Raw genomic sequence first — 23,215 nt, 5'->3', positions numbered from 1 at the left:
TAAAAGTTCAGTAACTGGCGGGAGCATAGTGCCACCGGTCAGTTAGTCTAAATGGACCCTTAGGATAGGTCATCAAAATCTGATCCGTGGTGGTGTGAGACCCAGCACCTCACCGATGAGCTGTTCCCGGCGGCATCAGTTGCAACAGCTGCATAGCGGTTGCAGTCGGGTACATGCACCTCCTAATCAAATCAGTAGGGGGCGTACATGCACTACCCGGCCGCAACCACTATACAGCTGACGGAGCTGTGCAGTTCTGCAACGGAGCACTTCCGCCCATAACTCGCACAGAAAACAGCTGATCGGCAGGGGTGCACATAGGCTTCCATTGTTCTCGGCAGCACAAGCCCTGTTTACACAAAAGATGTGCTGCCAAGAAAAAAAAATATTTTGGGCGCTAGGCAAAAGATCATTTAACTTCGCGAACAAGCGTTTCACTTGTTCATTGGGTGATCGGCAGCAGCCTGTCTACACTGCAAGATTATGGGGAAACGAGCGTTCCTAGGAAAGATCTTTCACAATCACACAGTGTAAATGGACCTATAGGGGGATATGACTGAGCATCCCACCTCCTGCACGAAGGGTGCAACATGAGGTATAAGCTCCTGAATATGAAAGGTGTAGGGCAGGGGTCTCAAACTGCATTCCTCGAGGGCCTCAAACCATGCGTGTTTTCAAGATTTCCTTAGCATTGCACAAGGTGCTGGAATCATTCTCTGCAGGTGATTAAATTATCACCTGTGCAATACAAGGAAATCCTGAAAACATGACCTGTTTGCAGCCCTCGAGGAATGCAGTTTGAGACCTCTGGTGTAGGGCATTAGATTAATATAAGGAGGCCACATTACAAAGCTTAGGAGTCACCTCAGACTACGGAGCAGTAACCCAGCTTTCCTGCTACTTGGATCAGTGCTGTCAAACGCAGGCAGTGGTAAAGCTGGGTTACAGATTAGCAATGGTACATTCTTTGACTGCTGCCATCACTAGGAAAGCTGGATAGCAGCTCAGTAATATGTTCTGAGACTGCTTCTGGGAAAGCTGGGTCACAGCTCAATGACGCATTCTGATATCTATAACGCTGGGAGCGTCAGTCTGTCCGAAGCCTTTATAGACTGTGCAGTCTGGACCCCACAGAGTTACGCATCCAGGGATGGAGATTGTGGCCCAGGAGATCGAGGTATACGTAAGCATTGAACGCATACCGCGATCAGACGTTCAGATCAGAGGGCGCAATGACGTGGTTAGTGCGCACCCCCTGCATGAACAGTCACAGCCAGAGGACCTGGAAGACAGAGCGGTGCGCGGATATCGCCAGCGGCGACTCCGGCACCTGACCCCCATTGTGCGCCGGTGTCCCCGCCTGCTCAGGCCCCCAGCACCCAGCAACGAGAGGTTAGTATGTAATTTTTATTTTTTTTTTACTGCAGCAGCAGCAGCATACGGGTAATATTAGGCTATGGAGCATCGTATGGAGGCCATCAACCTTTATGGAGCAGTATATGGGGCATATTATTCTATGGAGCATCTTATGGGGCCATCAACCTTTATGGAGCAGTATATGGGGCATATTATTCTATGGAGCATCTTATGGGGGCCATCAACCTTTATGGAGCAGTATATGGGGCATATTATTCTATGGAGCATCTTATGGGGCCATCAACCTTTATGGAGCAGTATATGGGGCATATTATTCTATGGAGCATCTTATGGGGCCATCAACCTTTATGGAGCAGTATATGGAGCATATTATTCTATGGAGCATCTTATGGGGCCATCAACCTTTATGGGGCAGCATACGGGGCATATTATTCCATGGAGCATTTTATGGGGCATATTATGATATGGAGCATCTTATAGGGCCATCAACCTGTATGGAGCATCTTATGAGGCCATCAACCTTTATGGAGCAGTATATGGGGCATATTATTCTATGGAGCATCTTATGAGACCATCAACCTTTATGGAGCAGTATATGGGGCATATTATTCTATGGAGCATCTTATGGGGGCCATCAACCTTTATGGAACAGTATATGAGGCATATTATTCTATGGAGCATCTTATGGGGCCATCAACCTTTATGGGGCAGCATACGGGGCATATTATTCTATGGAGCATCTTATTGGGCTATCAACCTTTACGGAGCAGCATACGGGGCATGTTATGCTATGGAGCATCTTATAGGGCCATCAACCTGTATGGAGCAGCATGTGAGGCATATTATGCTATGGAGCATCTTATAGGGCCATCAACCTTTACGGAGCACCATACGGGGCATATTATGCTATGGAGCATCTGTATGGAGCAGCATACGGGTAATATTAGGCTATGGAGCATCTTATGGGGGCCATCAACCTTTATGGAGCAGCATATGGGGCATATTATTCAATGGAGCATCTTATTGGGCCATCAACCTTTATGGAGCAGCATATGGGGCATATTATGCTATGGAGCATCTTATAGGGCCATCAACCTTTATGGAGCATCATATGGGGCATATTATGCTATGGAGCATCTTATAGGGCCATCATTAACCTTTGTGCAGCATTATATGGAGCGTATTTAAATATGGAGCATGTTATGGGGCCATTATTAACCTTTGTGCAGCATTCTATGGGGCATATTTTTGTATGGAGCATCTTATGGGGCCATCATGAACTTTATGGAGCATTATATGGAGCGTATTATGTATGGAGCATCTTATGGGGCCCATCATGAACTTTATGCAGCATTATATGGGGCGTATTATGTATGGAGCATCTTATGGGGCCCATCATGAACTTTATGGAGCATTAGATGGGGCTCCTGATTCAATATGGATATTCAAAAACACTTAACCTACTGATGTCTCAATTAATTTTATTGGTATCTATTTTTATTTTTGAAATTTACCGGTAGCTGCTGCATTTCCCACCCTAGGCTTATACTTGAGTCATTAAGTTTTCCCAGTTTTTTGTGGCAAAATTAATGTTCTCGGCTTATACTCGAGTATATACGGTACCTATCCGGTATTACCGCTGGGTCTCTTCAGGCCGGAGGCCAGAACATGAATCCTCCGTCGGAAATGGTGCATGCGTTACGCATACGGGGATGAGGATTGTGGCCCAGGAATCGGCACCTGCGCAGTCCAGCACCAATTTTTATAATCTATACATAAAATACGTCAGCGGAGCAATCCAGCCACTTTCTACTGAATATATATAGAAAATATGTCAGCGCAGCAAGCCAGTGACTTTTACTGCACATGACAGAATGGGGGCGCAGGATGGGAGCAGCACATGACAGAATGGGGGCACAGGATGGGAGCAGCACATGACAAGATGGGGGCGCAGAGTGGGAGCAGCACATGACAAGATGGGGGCGCAGAGTGGGAGCAGCACATGACAAGATGGGGGCACAGGATGGTAGCAGTACATACCAGGATGGAGACCATATACCAATATAAATGCTCGCCACCCGGGCGTAGAACGGGTTCAATAACTAATATATATATATATATATATATATATATATATATATATATATATATATATATATATATATATATAATCGGTCTTATATCCTATGCAATGATTTCTGATATGTAAAAAGGAGGTGAGAAGATGATATAATTGACTACCATTATCCAACTTTCCCAGAAACAGATAACACTGAGCACCTAACTAGCCAAATGTAATGTTTCCAATCTGTAAATTTGGGGGATATATGCCCAGAGTGGATTTGTCTTGATGTGACTCTCTCGGGCTTTGCTCTGATGATCCTATATTTATCCTGCATATTTTTTCACTTGTGTTTTTCCTGTCTGTCTGTTAACGGTATACCTGGTCTCATCAAGAGAAAGATAAAAGCTTCCAGTCATTTGCCAAACGCTCTAATCCTCCAATTATTATTATAATGGGATTACTTTACAGCAACAGTAAAGTGAGCTGACCCTTCCATCAGGACTTTAGATCCTTTCTGATCAATGCTAGATCTAATTTTTAAATGTATAGTATATAGCTGAATTTAAAGAGAACCCGTCAGCAGGATTGTGCTCAGTAATCTACAGACAGTGTCAGGTCGGCGCCGTTATAGTGATTACAGTGATACCTGGTGATGAAATCCGTCTTGTGGTTGTTGTTTAATATTTCTTTTCAGTTTTGAGTTAATGATATGTTCGTCTCCGGGGCGGCCTGTGGGGGTCTTCATGTGGTGCTCTGATTAGCTAGTCCTAATGCAAACTGCTGATAGATCACTGATCCCTCACTGACCCGCCCCCTAGTTTGCATAATGAATGCCATCACACACTGACTAATAACAAAATTAAAAAAAAAAAAAAACAGCCTTCTGCAGGCAGGTGCAGCCGTGGCGCCTGCGCTGCAGCATAATCGCATGTGTAATGTGTAATTACTACATGTTGTTGAGCTTTTCCTGAGGTGTATAACAAAAAATTACTCATTGTAATCAGTATAACGGCGCCGACCTGACACTGTCTGTAGGATACTGTGCACAATCCTGCTGATGGGTTCACTTTAAGAAAAAAATACAACAAAAAATTAAAACAATTTTTTTTAAAGGGAATCTGTCAGCACGTTTTCAATATGTAATCTGAAGACAGCAGGAGTAGGCGTTAAAACACAGATTTCAGTGATGCCTCTCTTATCTAGCTCCTTGGTTTTGTTTGCTTGCAATGATTGTTAGCACTAGGAGCTTTTCATTGCTGGGACACAGCAGTGCATGCCCTCTGGTCTGGCCACGCCTCCTGCTGTGATGAGCAGCTCACTGTCTATAGACTATATGTAAAGTGAGCCTGGTGTGGGCGGGGTTAGCTTCCTCAGCTGTGCTTCTTGCTAAGTCGCAATACTCTGATAGTAAACTAAGCGATACAATGTTGGATTCGGCTTCGCTTTGCCCACATCAGGCTGCTCGCAGATGAGGTATCAAAAACCTGCTGACAGATTCCGCTTAAATACCCAAAGAAATGTCCTTTTAATTTCAAGTTGATCTTTCCTTTGTTTGAGGGTATTTTCATCGAATCATCCACCAAACCCATTCCAATGTAACGCTAATGGGAGTGCCATTTTTGGCAAAAAGTTGTCTATTCTAAATAAGCACCAATGTCAGGTACAAAAAAAAATAAAATTGCCACATTCAACAAGCATTTTTTTGAATAAAAGTGTCCGCCATATGTGAAGAACAGGAGTGCCCCCTGGTGGTCACATCATATACTGCGCTGATATATAAAACTGTACACAGACACACATACAGATACAATAAACTCTTGGTGTATGATAAAAAATAAACGGTTTTTGGCCACTAAGGCTTAAAATATTATTATACAAGCAGGGGAATATTCCCAATGTTTGTATAAAGGCTGTGACTTACCAATAGTGTGGAGAGGTGTTCAGGGGAAGTCATGACATTTCCACTCAGATCAAATTGGTTGATTTGTCGGAAAGCGATAATGTTAATATCTTCTATATCGTTATCTCCAACCTTTCATACAAATAAAAAGAGTAACATGTTATTGGAGACTATAGTATGCATTATACGCCAAGCTGCGGATTAAAAAAATGCTGTTTATATTCGAGATGCATGTAGAAATGCTATCATAAACCCAAATGTATACAAAAATAAATCCCACCATTGCATTTTGGATTTCATATTATGGTCTTAGTAATAGGATGCTCCAGGAAAGTACAATTATGGCAATACTAAACCTGCATAAGATTATTTATTATTATTATTTTAGAAACTAGAAAAAATATTTAACTAGAATATATATATATATATATATATATATATATATATATATATATATATATATATATATATGCACACACACATATATATAGATAGATATAGATAGATAGATATACACATACATATACACACACAAGACCTTGCTGTAGTTTTAATTATACCACTTTTAAAGGGACTCTGTCACCTGAATTTGGCGGGACTGGTTTTGGGTCATATGGGCGGAGTTTTCGGGTGTTTGATTCACCCTTTCCTTACCCGCTGGCTGCATGCTGGCTGCAATGTGGGATTGAAGTTCATTCTCTGTCCTCCATAGTACATGCCTGCACAAGGCAATCTTGCCTTGTGCAGGCGTGTACTATGGAGGACAGAGAATGAACTTCAATCCAATATTGCAGCCAGCATGCAGCCAGCGGGTAAAGAAAGGGTGAATCAAACACCCGAAAACTCCGCCCATATGACCCAAAACCAGTCCCGCCAAATTCAGGTGACAGGTTCCCTTTAAGCACATATGAGGAGGTGACCATTTTAATGCTTTTTTTTTTGTGGGAGGTGCAGTGGCCAAAAAAAAGCAATATTGATCATTTCAACTTTTCTTTTTCTTTACAGCATTTACCTTAAGTGTTAAATATTTTAGTATTTTCATACATCAGCTACACAACGAATACCATATATTCTTATTTGTTATATTTAAAGGTGGGTGAATTTTTAGATTTTTTCTTTTAAAGTCTTAAGGTACCGTCACACTTAGCGACGCTGCAGCGATACCGACAACGATCCGGATCGCTGCAGCGTCGCTGTTTGGTCGCTGGAGAGCTGTCACACAGACCGCTCTCCAGCGACCAACGATGCCGGTAACCAGGGTAAACATCGGGTAACTAAGCGCAGGGCCGCGCTTAGTAACCCGATGTTTACCCTGGTTACCATCCTAAAAGTAAAAAAAAACAAACACTACATACTTACCTACAGCCGTCTGTCCTCCAGCGCTGCGCTCTGCTCTCCTCCTGTACTGTCTGTGTGAGCACAGCGGCCGGAAAGCAGAGCGGTGACGTCACCGCTCTGCTTTCCGGCTGACCGACGCTCACAGCCAGTACAGGAGGAGAGCAGAGCGCAGCACTGGAGGACAGACGGCTGTAGGTAAGTATGTACTGTTTGTTTTTTTTACTTTTAGGATGGTAACCAGGGTAAACATCGGGTTACTAAGCGCGGCCCTGCGCTTAGTTACCCGATGTTTACCCTGGTTACCAGTGAAGACATCGCTGAATCGGTGTCATACACGCCGATTCAGCGATGTCTGCGGGTGATCCAGCAACCAAATAAAGTTCTGGACTTTCTTCCCCGACCAGCGATCTCCCAGCAGGGGCCTGATCGCTGCTGCCTGGCACACTGGACGCTATCGCTAGCGAGGACGCTGCAACGTCACGGATCGCTAGCGATATCGTCTAGTGTGACGGTACCTTTAGTCCACACGGGGGTCTAGAACCTGCCATTTGTTTCTGCAATATATTTAGCATGTATTGTATAGCTTGGATTCTATCTCAGCTCCCTAAGGTAGAGCTATGATTTGTGACTACAGCTTGGTTACAGTGCCTACAGTGAGTCTGAGCCACACCCCCTCTGTCTTATTATTGGTCCTAGCTGCTGCTCTCTCCCGCCTCCATGCAGTTCTGCCTCCTCTAATTGGCTGTTGTATATAAACAGTGCCTACCAGAGTTTATAACAGGCTCTGCAGGAAGTCAGCGCATGTAGAGCCGTTCAGAAGCCGTACCGCAAAGGCATGAAGTTTATAAGGTCCCGACTTCTACACCACTAGCGAAAAATACATGGATCTCATGAAATTGCTGCACATATAGTATGATGAGGGCATAGTAAGGCAGATACCAGGGAGGCACAATAATTAAGAGAAAAATGAGAAAACAATACAAAATAATTTACAAGAATTTTCTGAACTTACCTGTATTACCCGATATGAAGGCAAAGCACGTTCAATATGGTCATTTCCTTCAGCCTTCAACTGCACATGGTAGGTGCATCCAGGCTGGAAACAAATGGAAAGCACTGATATAACTGGTCACTTCTGGAAATACTAGAGGCTCACAAAAATGAAAGGGACTAAATCCTGTCGATATCAGTTAGCATAGGTGACTAAATCCCGTGGAGATCAGTTAGCATAGGTGACTAAATCCTGTCAATATCAGTTAGCGTAGATGACTAAAGCCTGTCTATATCAATTGGCATAGGTGACTAAAGCCTGTCGATATCAATTGGCATAGGTGACTAAAGCCTGTCGAGATCAGTTAGCATAGGTGACTAAAGCCTGTCGATATCAGTAAGCGTAGATGACTAAAGCCTGTCGATATCAGTTAGCATAGGTGACTAAAGCCTGTCGAGATCAGTTAGCATAGGTGACTAAAGCCTGTCGAGATCAGTTAGCGTAGATGACTAAAACCTGTCGAGATCAGTTAGCGTAGGTGACTAAAGGCCGTCGAGATCAGTTAGCGTAGATGACTAAAGCCTGTCGAGATCAGTTAGCGTAGATGACTAAAGCCTGTCGAGATCAGTTAGCGTAGATGACTAAAACCTGTCGAGATCAGTTAGCGTAGGTGACTAAAGGCCGTCGAGATCAGTTAGCGTAGATGACTAAAGCCTGTCGAGATCAGTTAGCGTAGATGACTAAAGCCTGTCGATATCAGTTAGCATAGGTGACTAAAGCCTGTCGAGATCAGTTAGCATAGGTGACTAAAGCCTGTCGAGATCAGTTAGCATAGGTGACTAAAGCCTGTCGATATCAGTTAGCATAGGTGACTAAAGCCTGTCGAGATCAGTTAGCATAGGTGACTAAAGCCTGTCGATATCAATTGGCATAGGTGACTAAAGCCTGTCGAGATCAGTTAGCATAGGTGACTAAAGCCTGTCGAGATCAGTTAGCATAGGTGACTAAAGGCCGTCGAGATCAGTTAGCGTAGATGACTAAAGCCTGTCGATATCAATTGGCATAGGTGACTAAAGCCTCTCGATATCAATTGGCATAGGTGACTAAAGCCTGTCGAGATCAGTTAGCATAGGTGACTAAAGCCTGTCGATATCAGTAAGCGTAGATGACTAAAGCCTGTCGATATCAGTTAGCATAGGTGACTAAAGCCTGTCGAGATCAGTTAGCATAGGTGACTAAAGCCTGTCGAGATCAGTTAGCGTAGATCACTAAAGCCTGTCGAGATCAGTTAGCGTAGATGACTAAAACCTGTCGAGATCAGTTAGCGTAGGTGACTAAAGGCCGTCGAGATCAGTTAGCGTAGATGACTAAAGCCTGTCGAGATCAGTTAGCGTAGATGACTAAAACCTGTCGAGATCAGTTAGCGTAGATGACTAAAGCCTGTCGAGATCAGTTAGCGTAGATGACTAAAGCCTGTCGATATCAGTTAGCATAGGTGACTAAAGCCTGTCGAGATCAGTTAGCATAGGTGACTAAAGCCTGTCGAGATCAGTTAGCATAGGTGACTAAAGCCTGTCGAGATCAGTTAGCATAGGTGACTAAAGCCTGTCGAGATCAGTTAGCGTAGATAACTAAAGCCTGTCGAGATCAGTTGGCATAGGTGACTAAAGCCTGTCGATATCAGTTGGCATAGGTGACTAGAGCCTGTCGAGATCAGTTAGCGTAGGTGACTAAAGCCTGTCGAGATCAGTTAGCAGAGGTAACTAAAGCCTGTCGATATCAGTAAGCGTAGATGACTAAAGCCTGTCGAGATCAGTTAGCATAGGTGACTAAAGGCCGTCGAGATCAGTTAGCGTAGGTGATTAAAGCCTGTCGAGATCAGTTAGCATAGGTGACTAAAGCCTGTCGATATCAGTAAGCGTAGATGACTAAAGCCTGTCGATATCAGTAAGCGTAGATGACTAAAGCCTGTCGATATCAGTTGGCGTAGGTGATTAAAGCCTGTCGAGATCAGTTAGCATAGGAGACTAAATAAAGCCTGTCGAGATCAGTTAGCATTAGTAACATAGTAACATAGTTAGTAAGGCCGAAAAAAGACATTTGTCCATCCAGTTCAGCCTATATTCCATCATAATAAATCCCCAGATCTACGTCCTTCCACAGAACCTAATAATTGTATGATACAATATTGTTCTGCTCCAGGAAGACATCCAGGCCTCTCTTGAACCCCTCGACTGAGTTCGCCATCACCACCTCCTCAGGCAAGCAATTCCAGATTCTCACTGCCCTAACAGTAAAGAATCCTCTTCTATGTTGGTGGAAAAACCTTCTCTCCTCCAGACGCAAAGAATGCCCCCTTGTGCCCGTCACCTTCCTTGGTATAAACAGATCCTCAGCGAGATATTTGTGATGAGCGAGTATACTCGTTGCTCGGGTTTTCCCGAGCATGCTTGGGTGATCTCCGAGTGTTTGCTAGTGCTCGGAGATTTTGTTTTTGTCACCTCCGCTGCATGATTTAAGGCTGATGGACAGCCTGAATACATGTGGGAACTCCCTTCAAAACAGGCAATCACATGTACTCGGCCTGTCTAGCAGCCGCAAATCATGCAGCTGCACGACGAAAACGAATTCTCCGACAACTAACAAATACTGGGAGATCACCCCAGCGTGCTTGGGAAAACCCAAGCAACGAGTATATTCGCTCATCACTAGTTAGCGTAGATGACTAAAGCCTGTCGATATCAGTTATAATAGGTGACTAAAGCCTGTCGATATCAGTTAGCGTATGTGGCGAAGGAGAAAGTTATATTCTGCCCCTTACAGGTGAGATACAGATACTAACCCGTAATCCTCGAAGCCTGAATCTGCCCTCATCATCCGTGACAGTGTCTTCACCATAAATGGAGCAATCGTTTTGGCCTATAGCTTCCACCGACACTCCTTGCTCAGGTTCACCATTTAGAGAGGAAACGGTCCCATAACAACTACAAAGAGATGGGAAAGAAAATTCAGAAACTCAACAACAAATTCATTGTCTAGAATTTGATTTTTTTTTTGTCATTTGACACGAAACCATAGATACTGAATACTTGTTCCCACGTGTGCACATATAAATCTATTAAAGGAAACCTGTCATTGGGTTTGGGGCAAATGAACCAGCATCGTTCGTACAAACCCATGTGAAAACATAGCGGTATTTGATTTTAATAGATTTGATCCGGGATGAGTCTGGTCAGTGTTACAAATGAAGCTGAGAAGTTGTACTGTATCTGTTCAATGGCAATGCACCCACTGCCGACACACGTACAACATCGAGAAGATGAGCCCTAGTCTTTTGAGAACCCAACATCCAGTTTTGGCAGAGGCATGTTTGGAAGGCTGAGCCCCACAACGGCATCCTGGTAGTTTAGTGGTCTCATGCCTAACAGACAAGGATGGGTTTTCTACTCAATCTGACTTGTCAGCACCAATCACAGCTTTACACCTTGCAGAGATAGGGTAGGGTACCCCATGGACTGGGGATACATCCAATTGTCAATTTTTTCATTAAAGGGCTTGCCTCAAGTTCTTAAGTGGCCAGTTACCTAGGGAATGAGAACAAGATGCTTGCAGGCACTATGCCTTACAGGTTGGAAGCGTTGGACGGATTGGTGGACTGGGCCAGTTTTAGTCCCACTGAGCCAAGCCTCTAGTCCGAATGGTCAATCCTCAGGAACGCACCGCACGGTGTTATCCAGGAAGCCGGGAGGACGAGGAGCCGTGCGCACCAGAAGAACAAACATTAAGTTTCCAAGCATTACAGAGAAAACTGTATAGAGACATCTTTCATCAAAAGAGGCTTCTGAATTTTTATTTCATGAGAAATACGTGTATTTCCAAAAATGACATGTCAGGGGAGCTGGGGGGGGGGGGCTTGGGGGGTGGTGGTCCCCCTTTAGGACAATAAGGTGTACGGCCTGAGATGCATATTTTTATCTTTTTCTTGCAGTCATATCCATATACGGTACTCAACGATGTTTGAGTATGCTGCATTATTTTAAAAGAACTGTAATAATCGATAAAAAGCGATCTAAAAACTGCCACACTCAGTATTATGATGGAAGAAATTTATAGTTAGAGTGCGAGTCGAGCAAATCGGCAAACTGTGCAATGTGGCAACGTCGTATACCACCACACGCTGCCTTCAGGACTCATAAACCTCAAGTACAAATGTATTGGGAGTGAGCCGATGACGCCGCTCGGGCAAATTACGCTATCACACCCACAGGGGCGTGATAACATGAAAAGAGGTCTGACTAGTCTGGGGCAACCAACACCCCATCAACGATTGAAAGCCCTCATTAGGATAGAAAACGAAGACATTATAAATACATTTTTTGTATACCTTGCTTTCATTCAATAACGTTATACAGGGCTGATTGGCTACTCTGATTAATCTCCATTTTTTTTTTTTTTTTTTTTTTTTTTTAAATGCAGTAGAAAAAGTAATGACAAGCGTTAAAATTATTGGGTCAGTCAATTCGGCACATTGTGGACATGACCAGGTGAGTGTGCAGCTATGTGCACCCATGTGCATCGCAGAGGGGTCTGGGGTCTTCCTGTCATTACATGCGCTTTTTCCACCCATTAAACGTAGGTCCGTAAATCTTTAGTTTGTATGGAAAATCGCTTGTACCTTGACCAACGTTGCCCAGGGTACAGTTTACATGCACGCAGGAGCCACAATTATAGCAAGTGCATCTAAGTGATCCTGGCCTAAAAGTAATTTTTGTGGATCAGTGTTAATGTATTCAGAATGTTGGGGCTCATTGCACAATTGTGGTGGCACACACACAAAAATAAAAAGTATGTCGATGTAAGCAATCAATAAAAAAAAAATAACAGGTTCCCTTTGGGAAACAATATCCAGTATCGGAAATTTGCGCAGGTAGTAGTGGTGACCTGTATGCCGTCCTGTATCCAGTGATTTTAATCTTCAAATTCTGCCCTTCTTGTGCTTCTATCATCTGAGACGAAGGCTCAAAACGGAACTCTTTCATCATAGGCTTGAAGTAATACTGACCGGGGCTCTGAAAGGAGAAGAGGAAAAAAATTAAGACTCACTTGTACATAACTATGTCCTGTGAATACACCCATGGTGGCAGAATACCAGAGGGAAACGATCAGAAAGAAGGCAATGATTTATTACCAGGTTGTCCCTTACCGTATCTTAGGAGCTGTCTGACAGGTAGGAATGGGTGCAATCTGGAAGTTTGGGCTTTACTCACTTGCATACCACAGATGAGATGCAAAGGAAGGCCCCAGAAACTTTAGATGATTACACAGATTTCGGTGTGATTAGCCAACCATCTAATGAGTATGGAGGCCACCCAACTCTCCACCGACAGATTACAATGAGGGGACAAAAGGAAGGGGCAGTTGGATAAAGTCGCCGAATCCTTTGGTAGTGAGGAGTGGACGTGCTCAGATAAGGTGTTATCCAAGCATGTTAACCGAATGTCTTCGGCATGCTCCAATGATTTGTCCTTGCGCCTGCATGTCTCGCGGCTGTTCGACAGCTGAAAAACATGCATGGATAGTCTGTTTGTTAGGAAATCCTTGCATGTGTTACGGCAGTCGAACAGCCGCGAGACATCCAGGCGCCGGAACTCGAACATATTTTTTGAGCACGCTGAAAACACTCCGTCAGCACTTGAGCATGCTCCGATAACACCTTATCCCAACACGCTCACTCATCACTAGGCTTTTGTTTTCTAGGAAAGAAGAACTTGCCAGAGGAGTTTGGCAGCGGCTCTCGCGTAAAGAACACAAGAAATACTCAGGTGAACCAGAGTGCTGCAGAGTATGGGGTAGTCGGGTGGACAGTTGAAAGCCATCTAATGTGTATGGCCAGCTTAAAGAGGGTTTTCCAGTTTAAGAAAATCACTTCCCTCAGCTGCAGTTTGGAAAAAACAGGATTTTTGGTTGCTTACCGTAAAATCTGTTTCTCGGAGCCTTCATTGGGGGACACAGGAACCATGGGTGTATGCTGCTGCCACTAGGAGGCTGACACTATGCAAATAAAAAGTTAGCTCCTCCTCTGCAGTGTACACCCTACCGACAGGAAGTAGGATCTTCAGTTAGTGAGAAAGCAGTAGGAGAAGCAACGTGTAAAAGAGAAAGAATAATAATATAATAATAATAAACTTTATCTACAGAGCGCCAACAAATTCCACGGCGCTCCACAAATTAACAGATTCAAACACTCAAAGAGTGTTCAAAGAACTCAAACGTATACAGTAAACAGAAATGTTCAACCTGGGAGGGTGCTGTGTCCCCCAATGAAGGCTCCGAGAAACAGATTTTACGGTAAGCAACCAAAAATCCTGTTTTCTCTATCGCCTTTCATTGGGGGGCACAGGAACCATGGGACGTCCCAAAGCAGTCCCTGGGGTGGGAAAAAACGGACTTCCATCAGGTCCGAGGACTCACCACTGCCGCCTGCAGGATCCTTCTGCCCAGGCTGGTGTCCGCCGAAGCATAGGTACGGACCTTGTAGTTCGGCAAAACGTGTGGATGGAAGACCAGGTTGCCGCTTTGCAAAGCAGTCGGCGATAGCCTTGTGACGTACCGCACTGGAAGCGCCGACCGCCCGGGTAGGGTAGAGTGAGCCTTAATCCCAGGAGGGGGCACTCTGCTCTTGACCCGGTAAGCTTCCAAAATTGCCGTTCTGATCGAGCAGGCAATAGTCGCCTTGGAAGCCGGCAGGCCTCTACGCACGCCATCAGGGATGGCGAAAAGAGAATCCATCTTTCGGAAAGCGGCCGTGCTAGCCAGGGAGATCCTCACTGCCCTGACGAGGTCCGGACTGTTCAACGATCGCTCCAGAGGGTGAGTCGGAGCTGGACAAAATGTAGAAACGATGTCCTCGTTGAGGTGGAAAAAAGGGAGGAAGGCGGAGGCCTGGGACCACCTTGTCCTGGTGGAAAAAAAAAAAAAAAAAAAAAAAAAAAAAATCGAGAAAGGAGGTCGGCAAGAAATGGCCGCCAACTCAAAAACGTGGCAGATCGAAGAGATGGCCCTGATGAGAGCCACCTTCCGAGATAGAACTGACAGGGAAAACTCCCTGAGAGGCTCAAAGGGGGAACCCCTAAGAACAACCAGCACAACCTTTAAAGCCCATGAATCCACAGAGGCCCTGTATGGAGGGACAGCGTGGGCTACTCCTCGAAGGAAGGTCTTAGCCTGTGGCTGAGAAGAGAACGTCTTCTTAAAGGGAAGAAGAGCGCAGGAACCTGGCCCTTTAGAGAACTGATAGCGAAGCCCAAATCCAGTCCTGCCTGAAGGAAAACCACATGGAAGGCAGGGAAAAGGACATAGTGACAAGCGGTTGGACTCGCATCAACGAAAGTAAGCCTTCCAGGTACGAAAAGTAGATCCTGGAAGAAGACGAAGGCTTCCTAGCCTGGATTATAGTGTGACCCATCCGGTCCGAAAGGCCAGACGCTCTCACAACTGTGGAGTCCACAGCCATGCCGTTAAACTGAGCGACCGATAATTCGGGTGGCAGATCGGACCCTGAGACAGCAGATCGGGTCTGTTTGGAAGGCACCAGGGGTGTCCGTGAGAAGATTGACGATGTCCGCAAACCAAGACCTCCTGGGCCAATCCGGGACGATCAGAATGACCGGCACCTATCCCGCCTTGATCTTTTCGACAGCTTGGAAAGCAAGGGAACCGATAGGGGAGCACGAACTGCGACCAAGGAATGGCCAGAGTGTCAACACCACTGCGAGAGGATCGCGGGACCTTGGGATGACCCGGGGGACCTTCCTGTTCCATCGGGACTCCATGAGGACCACCTCTGGAGTCCCCCATCGAAGAGCAATATGAAAGGAAACCTCCTGAAGTAAGGACCATTCCCCTGCCGCAAGGCCCTCGCGGCTGAGGAAGTCGGCGGCCTAAATGTCCACACCGGGGACATGCACTGCGGAGCTACCCAGGACCGTTGCCTCTGTCCAAAGGAGGATCCTGGAATCTCGGCCGAGGCCAGAGAACGCCGAATCCACCCCTGGTGGTAGACATATGCCACAGCTGTGTCATTGTCTGTCTGGATTCGAATTGGCAGGCTGCTGAGAATCCTTACCCAGTGAAGGAAGACAGAAAGATGAACTCGAGGACAATGATCGGCAAAGAGGACTCCTGCGCCGACCTACAACCCTGAAAAGAACAGGTGACAAAGCCCCGCGCCTCCGCCGAGCGGGCTGGCGTCCGTCGTCACCACCTGCCAGGGAACTGGAAGGAAGGAAATGCTGTGAAGGATCTGCTGTGGGATAAAAGAAGTGACCTCGGCCACCAGTCGAGGAACCGTCTGACCCAGGAGAAAGCCGGATCGGACGATGCAGGGAGAAGACAGACCTGTCCCCTGTGATAGCATAGCCTGCTGAAGAAGTCTTGAATGAGACGGGCGAAGGGAAAATTGCTTCCGATGTTGCAACCAACCTCCTTAGGACCTTTAAGGCCCATCGGAAAGGAGGGGAGCAAGCGAACTTCCTGACAAAAGGAGGGATATCCTGTCTTTGGGAAGGAAGACTCTGGTCCGACAAGCGTCGAAGAATATGCCCGGAGCTACGAGGCGCTGAACAAGACGGAAATTCTTCCTGTTGGCGAGCCACCCGCAACGGCTAGAGTGTCGGGAAAGATGGATAGACTTTCGGGCGCCTGAAACCGAAATTCCTGAGCCTACATGGAAGCGATTACTGAACGAGGGAATATCATCCTGAAGGTCTCCGACAAAACTTCCTGTTCAGCAATTCGAGATCCAGACTGGGACGAACGTTGTCGTCCTCTGTCAGTACAAAAAGATTCGAAGAGAAGCCTGTGAAACGTTGAACTGTTCCTGTTCTGGGATGGGAACGATTACCCCGGATTTAATGAGGGAAACAATGGCTGTAAAGAGACCCGGGACTAGAGCGGGGTCTCTTGGAGGTTGGAATTTGAAGGAAACGATCCCAGGGCCGGAAATGAAGATTTTGTATCTAGAGGATACAAGTGCCCTGGCCCATGCGTCCTCTACTGAGGAGACCCAGACGTCCCTTAGAAACAGAAGACGGCTGCCCAGCCTGAGAAACGGGCTGGGGTCTAGTCGTGGGTCATGCCTAGGTGGAACTTCCAGTCCTGGACCTGGAGAATCCACCTTAGGACTAGCGGGAACGCCAGGAAGTAGTGAGTCGAAGAATACCTTCTTCTCTTAACGTGCCTGTGGCCTCTGTTGCGAAAGGGAATCTGATGCCGCGAAACGACGAAAAAAAAAAAAAAAGAGGCCGAAAGGACCGAAGTTGCCGCCTAAGAAGAGAACTGGTGCCGTCAGTGGCGTCCTTAATAATTTGGTCCAGCTTGGAACCAAAAGGACGTGATCCTTGAAAAGGGCAGGCTCGTAAGGGACTTCTTTGATGGCTCTTGAGCCAAACAGAGCGACAGCTGGCAACAACATTACTGGGTGTCTGAGCGGCAGAAGACGCGACGTCCAGGGAACAAATTATACCCCTGCGTGAGTAATCTGGGTGGCAGCTTCCGCCAGCCAGTCTGGTGGAGCTCCGGCTTGAATGTCCCAACGGAATTGTTTTAGCCCTTTCGGATACCGACTTCGAAACCAAAGTGGAAGCGAAAGCCGGGCATAGGGATGATGCCGAAATTCACGAAGAATTCCATGATTCTATCGATGGAATCTGTCAGAGTCGCCCCACCGGACAGCGTGAGGACTGTCTTAGTGGCAAGTCTAGCAGTCGGCGGATCCACAGAGGGAGAGGTCGTTCTCCATCGCCTCTCATACCGGTTGGCGATGAGATCCGGAGGAAAGAGATATGAGACTCCAAGACGCTTGTCTCTTTGAGAACGTCTGGTCGAATTCTCCCTTTCTCTGGCCAGAAGCTCCTCGATTCAGGATGAGGAACGAATCCCTTGGGAGGTAGTTTAGACCGTCTAAACGAAACCGCCTGATCTGCGGGTTCCGTAGAGGAATCTTAGATGCCACAGGTCAGATTGGACGCTCCAATGAGGCTTTGAACCATATCCCTCATGTTATGATATGGTCCGACTCCGGCCCCAAATTATCCTCCGAAGGTACATCATAAAAAGCCTCGCCCTCCGAGAGGGGGAGGATAAGGGGAAACTCGACCACAGAGAAGGACCGTGGGGCGAGATGGACCGAGAAGAGAACTCAGACCGGCGTTCCCATCTGGATCTTTCGCGGCCTGTATTGGAAGACTCGGACAGAGATTCTTGCGACCCGCTGGCTACTACGGAAGTCTGCAGGGGCAACAGATCGAGCATGGACACAAGGGTCTGGGACACCCGTGTGAGATCCGCTACTGATAGAGACAGAGGGGAGGCCCAGCCTGGGGTGGGGACTTCGCTCTGAGGCGGAGCAGCAGGGAACATAAAGTGGGTTGCTGTAGGCCTGCCTGAGAGAGGCTTGCGGTTGCAAGGCGAACCCTGAAAGTGTTTCACTAAGACACAAGAAAAAGTGACTCCGGCCCCTGAGACAGAGGATTGGGGGGGGGGGGCTGGGGTTTGAGTCAAACTGCGGTGCAGAGGTACTCACGGCAGGCGCTGCGGTGTCCAGATGGAAGGCTGCACGGCTTGGAAGATGCTCCTCAGGAACGATAGCCCCTAGGAGAACAGGTAGACATATCTGGGGCACTCTTGTTCGGAACTTGCTGCAGGCCTGAAGAACAGCAGTGGAACAGAAAGATGGAGCTGCTGCCCTGCGGCCTCTGGTTGTAATCCGCGCAGAAGATGTGCTGTGCCCCCAGAAATGAACGCTCTCAGTGAAAATGCGCGTGTGAAATCTCCTGCCCTGTGCTCAGCTGCGACGTGGAGGAAGGGGCGGAGTCCGCCCAGATGACACCGGTGGGCAGAGATTGCAGGGCACAGTTTGTCGGGCGGGAGAAAGCCCGCCCGAAGAAAGCGGAAGTTGAGGAGCGCGGTACCGGAAGTAGGCCCCGGCGGAAGCCGGGACCTAAATTAGAGGCCGGCGCCGCTGGAAAAAGATCGCGGCCCCGGAACAATGTGCCGCAGAGCAGCGCGGTAGCCTGCCAGGGCCGCAGGGAGGACGGAATAGTCGGAAGGCGGCGCCGAAGTAGGCCCCGGCTGAAGCCGGGACCTAAATTAGAGGCCGGCGCCGCCGGAAAAAGAGATCGCGGCCCTGGAACAATGTGCCGCAGAGCAGCGCGGCAGCCTGCCAGGGCCGCAGGGAGGTCGGAAGGCGGCGCCGAAGTAGGCCCCGGCAGAAGCCGGGACCTAAATTAGAGGCCGGCGCCGCCGGAAAGAGGATTGCGGCGCCGAAGCCTGCAGGGCGGCCGCCGGGGGGAGCGGTGCCGACGCCGCCAGAAAAGTGACATTGCAGCCGCAGCGCGACCGCAGGGAGGACACTGCGGCCCCGAAGAAGGGGATAACCTGTAGTGCAGAGCTACTGCACGTCTTGCTGCCCCTGGGATTCCTTTTAAAATGAGATCAGCGCCGCCATAGAGGATAGAGCAGCGCATCTAGGGACTACTACTCCCCCACACAGCGAGAGAGTAAGGGGGGAAGATCTGGAGATTTAGGGGAAATACTCACCTTAGACATCCCACGCAGTTACTAACCTGAGGGGATTGAGACGTCCACGGAGTGTGATGGACGTCCTCGTCTCCTCCAACCGACAGGCTCTGGTGGGCGAGTGGGTGGGGGACGGAGCCAGGACCGGACTTCTCAGCACGCTTGTGTGCTAGGATCTTGGTCCTGGAGAGGGATCTATGAGGATACGGGGTGGCAGTACACGCCGTACTCATAGTCCGCATTGTGGGAGTACAGGTGTGACTGCTCACCCTGTATCCCTCCGGAAAACCTGAAAAGGAACGACGCACATTGAGGTAGATAAGGGTCTAATGAAAGACCCGTGTCCACCTCCTACTGACACTAAGCTAAACTGAAGATCCTACTTCCTGTCGGTAGGGTGTACACTGCAGAGGAGGAGCTAACTTTTTATTTGCATAGTGTCAGCCTCCTAGTGGCAGCAGCATACACCCATGGTTCCTGTGTCCCCCAATGAAAGGCGATAGAGAAAAAATAATTTCACCTTCCTGGGTCCAGCACCAAGTCTCCACCACTGCTTCCAGTGTCTGTTATAGTCTGCAGCACCGACCGTCGACAGTCAATGAGCAGCTCCAAGTAGCCCATGCCATCCACTCAAGCAGATTAACTAAGCTCACCAATTGGCTGCAGTGCTGTCACCAGGATGTCAGCTCTAAGCTCACCAATTGGCTGCAGTGCTGTCACCAGGATGTCAGCGCTAAGCTCACCAATTGGCTGCAGTGCTGTCACCAGGATGTCAGCGCTAAGCTCACCAATTGGCTGCAGTGCTGTCACCAGGATGTCAGCACTAAGCTCACCAATTGGCTGCAGTGCTGTCACCAGGATGTCAGCTCTAAGCTCACCAATTGGCTGCAGTGCTGTCACCAGGATGTCAGCGCTAAGCTCACCAATTGGCTGCAGTGCTGTCACCAGGATGTCAGCTCTAAGCTCACCAATTGGCTGCAGTGCTGTCACCAGGATGTCAGCGCTAAGCTCACCAATTGGCTGCAGTGCTGTCACCAGGATGTCAGCGCTAAGCTCACCAATTGGCTGCAGTGCTGTCACCAGGATGTCAGCGCTAAGCTCACCAATTGGCTGCAGTGCTGTCACCAGGATGTCAGCGCTAAGCTCACCAATTGGCTGCAGTGCTGTCACCAGGATGTCAGCTCTAAGCTCACCAATTGGCTGCAGTGCTGTCACCAGGATGTCAGCGCTAAGCTCACCAATTGGCTGCAGTGCTGTCACCAGGATGTCAGCGCTAAGCTCACCAATTGGCTGCAGTGCTGTCACCAGGATGTCAGCGCTAAGCTCACAAATTGGCTGCAGTGCTGTCACCAGGATGTCAGCTCTAAGCTCACCAATTGGCTGCAGTGCTGTCACCAGGATGTCAGCGCTAAGCTCACCAATTGGCTGCAGTGCTGTCACCAGGATGTCAGCTCTAAGCTCACCAATTGGCTGCAGTGCTGTCACCAGAATGTCAGCGCTAAGCTCACCAATTGGCTGCAGTGCTGTCACCAGGATGTCAGCTCTAAGCTCACCAATTGGCTGCAGTGCTGTCACCAGGATGTCAGCGCTAAGCTCACCAATTGGCTGCAGTGCTGTCACCAGGCTGTCAGCGCTAAGCTCACAAATTGGCTGCAGTGCTGTCACCAGGATGTCAGCTCTAAGCTCACCAATTGGCTGCAGTGCTGTCACCAGGATGTCAGCGCTAAGCGCACCAATTGGCTGCAGTGCTGTCACCAGGATGTCAGCGCTAAGCTCACAAATTGGCTGCAGTGCTGTCACCAGGATGTCAGCTCTAAGCTCACCAATTGGCTGCAGTGCTGTCACCAGGATGTCAGCGCTAAGCTCACCAATTGGCTGCAGTGCTGTCACCAGGATGTCAGCGCTAAGCTCACCAATTGGCTGCAGTGCTGTCACCAGGATGTCAGCGCTAAGCGCACCAATTGGCTGAAGTGCTGTCACCAGGATGTCAGTGCTGCAGACAACAACAGAAACCTGGAGCAGCAGTGGGGACTCAGCACCGAAAAGAGGAAGACTAAGAATATTTTTTTTTTTAAAGAATGTGACCCCTTTCGCTTGCATTATGCTGCGGAGTAGCATCGGCATACAACTATCAGTGTGTACACATCCATATAGAAACCAGAACGTGGTAAATAAAATGCTGGTATTACCAGGTTTGAGAAGGTTAACATCCCATTGTCCTGGGTGAGGAGATTGGAGCGGAACATCCCACCACTAAGAGACAAGAGAACTCCAGCCAGAGGCTGCTTGTCTTCTGATCGGATCTATGCAGAATCAAAGAAAGAAAACATGGTGAAAATCTTTAAAAAAAAATAAATAAAACCAAGTAGAATTCTAGAAAGGCAAGGTGACGTGACCTATACCGATACCTCAAACGTAACTCCTGCAAGAGCAAAAGCATTGAAGTCTCCCACAGTTCCATCCACAGCAGTCAAGACAAAGCCTTCTTTCTGGGCAGCGATGGTGTACTCCAGGTCGCTGTGTAATGGGCCCACACTGTGCCATTCAGTCGTCACATGTGGGAAGAAACAGACAATGCAAAGTCACAGGCGCAAACATTTCTTCACTTAATGTTCATTTCAACCTTAGCTGTATTTTACAAGATTTTATCCTTATTTCAGGAACGCTTTTTAGATCAGTTAGGAATTATTTAGCATTCTCCCCCAGCACCAGGTACTTTACTTAAAATCCACTTTAAATGCATTATGTAGATATTTAAATACAGAGTACCTGCTCCAATTGACACTGATCCACTAATTCTGGAACAGGTTTTCATGTTCTCCTATGCACCTCTGTTCCAAAGTTATTCCTCCTAGAGAAAAGGTGCAAATTTTCACCTTCAAACACCTGGGCGTATTGCACAGAACTTCTCTGTGGGCGTGTGCTTTTACTCCTCTGACGCTTGCTGGCCAATCAAAACACGACTGCACCTACAGAGAAGTTCTGTGGTATACGCCCCATTTTTGAAGGGAACATTCTTTACCTATATTACCAAGGGGGCAAAACTTGGCCACAGAAGTAAACGGAAAACTGTTCCAGAATCAGCGGAACAGGAGCAATGGGAGGTACTCCGCTTAAATAGAAAAAAAATCCCCTTTAAACTTTCAGAAATTTGCCGAGATGTCACTTGTTCATGGGTAAATGAAGGTTAATAGGCCCTATTCATATTTCTCACATACGTTTAGATGCAAGATTCAATACCTCCTCCGTCTTGAGCCAAAAGGATGCAATTATCACATACATACAGAGTGTGAGTGTGTGTGTGTCACTTGATTTTTAATGGGTACTTCTGGTACATGTAAGATGCCATTTGTGCATAAACTGGAGGCTACAGATATCTGGAAATCTTCCCAACATACGATGCAAGGCTCAATCGTAATGTGAAAAGATCTTGATAAGGATCCTCACAGCCAGCTTGTCTTACAAGGTATGTTCTGTAAAGTACCTGGTCCTAGTGTTATGCACTTTTCTTATTGCTCTGTATGTACCCCATGTTCTATAAAAACTATAAGCATAAGAAAAATTTGCACCAACCTGTATGAACCTTTATCATCAGTAAATACGGTGATGAGAGGTGAAGCTGCTCCTTTCTCACTGATTACTATTTCTACGCCCTCTAATTCGGGGTGTATCTGTCCCTCCAGAAATAAGCCAGCCTTCCCATGAATTTCTATCAGCTTTCCTGGGCAGCTTTCTGAAATGGAGAGGTCAATGTGATTACAGGCTGCACAATTTCTAGCAATAGGAGTTAATCAGATACATCAGACCTGTGTGATGATATCTGCGTACCTCCGCTCACGACAGCCTCCACAGAGGGGGGATAGAAGAGAAGTTCTTTAGATGATGGAGTCACAGTTATCTTCTCGCCAGATCTAGATATAAGAAAAAAAAAAAAAAAAAACGTTCACCTTCATGACCAGGCCAATTT

The 23,215-nt window shown here is 47.3% G+C and overlaps 1 protein-coding gene across 1 annotated transcript in view; it reads right to left on the bottom strand.

Moving 5' to 3' along the window:
• The window catches only part of LOC138645074 (BOS complex subunit NOMO1-like), an 81,288-nt gene that overhangs the window by 19,636 nt on the left and 38,437 nt on the right, over positions 1–23,215 (bottom strand). The window contains exons 20-27 of the mRNA XM_069734115.1: positions 23,077–23,159; positions 22,822–22,981; positions 21,657–21,783; positions 21,438–21,551; positions 12,613–12,740; positions 10,514–10,655; positions 7,693–7,776; positions 5,364–5,474 (exon numbers count right to left, since the gene is read on the bottom strand). Of these exons, the coding sequence (XP_069590216.1) occupies positions 5,364–5,474; positions 7,693–7,776; positions 10,514–10,655; positions 12,613–12,740; positions 21,438–21,551; positions 21,657–21,783; positions 22,822–22,981; positions 23,077–23,159 (949 nt within the window). The remainder of the gene's footprint in view (positions 1–5,363; positions 5,475–7,692; positions 7,777–10,513; positions 10,656–12,612; positions 12,741–21,437; positions 21,552–21,656; positions 21,784–22,821; positions 22,982–23,076; positions 23,160–23,215) is intronic.

The sequence above is a fragment of the Ranitomeya imitator genome, chromosome 7 (assembly GCF_032444005.1).
Source record: "Ranitomeya imitator isolate aRanImi1 chromosome 7, aRanImi1.pri, whole genome shotgun sequence".
NCBI lineage: Eukaryota > Metazoa > Chordata > Amphibia > Anura > Dendrobatidae > Ranitomeya > Ranitomeya imitator.
The sequence above is the reverse complement of the archived record's forward strand: the minus strand, read 5'-3'. Positions and strand labels throughout refer to the sequence as shown.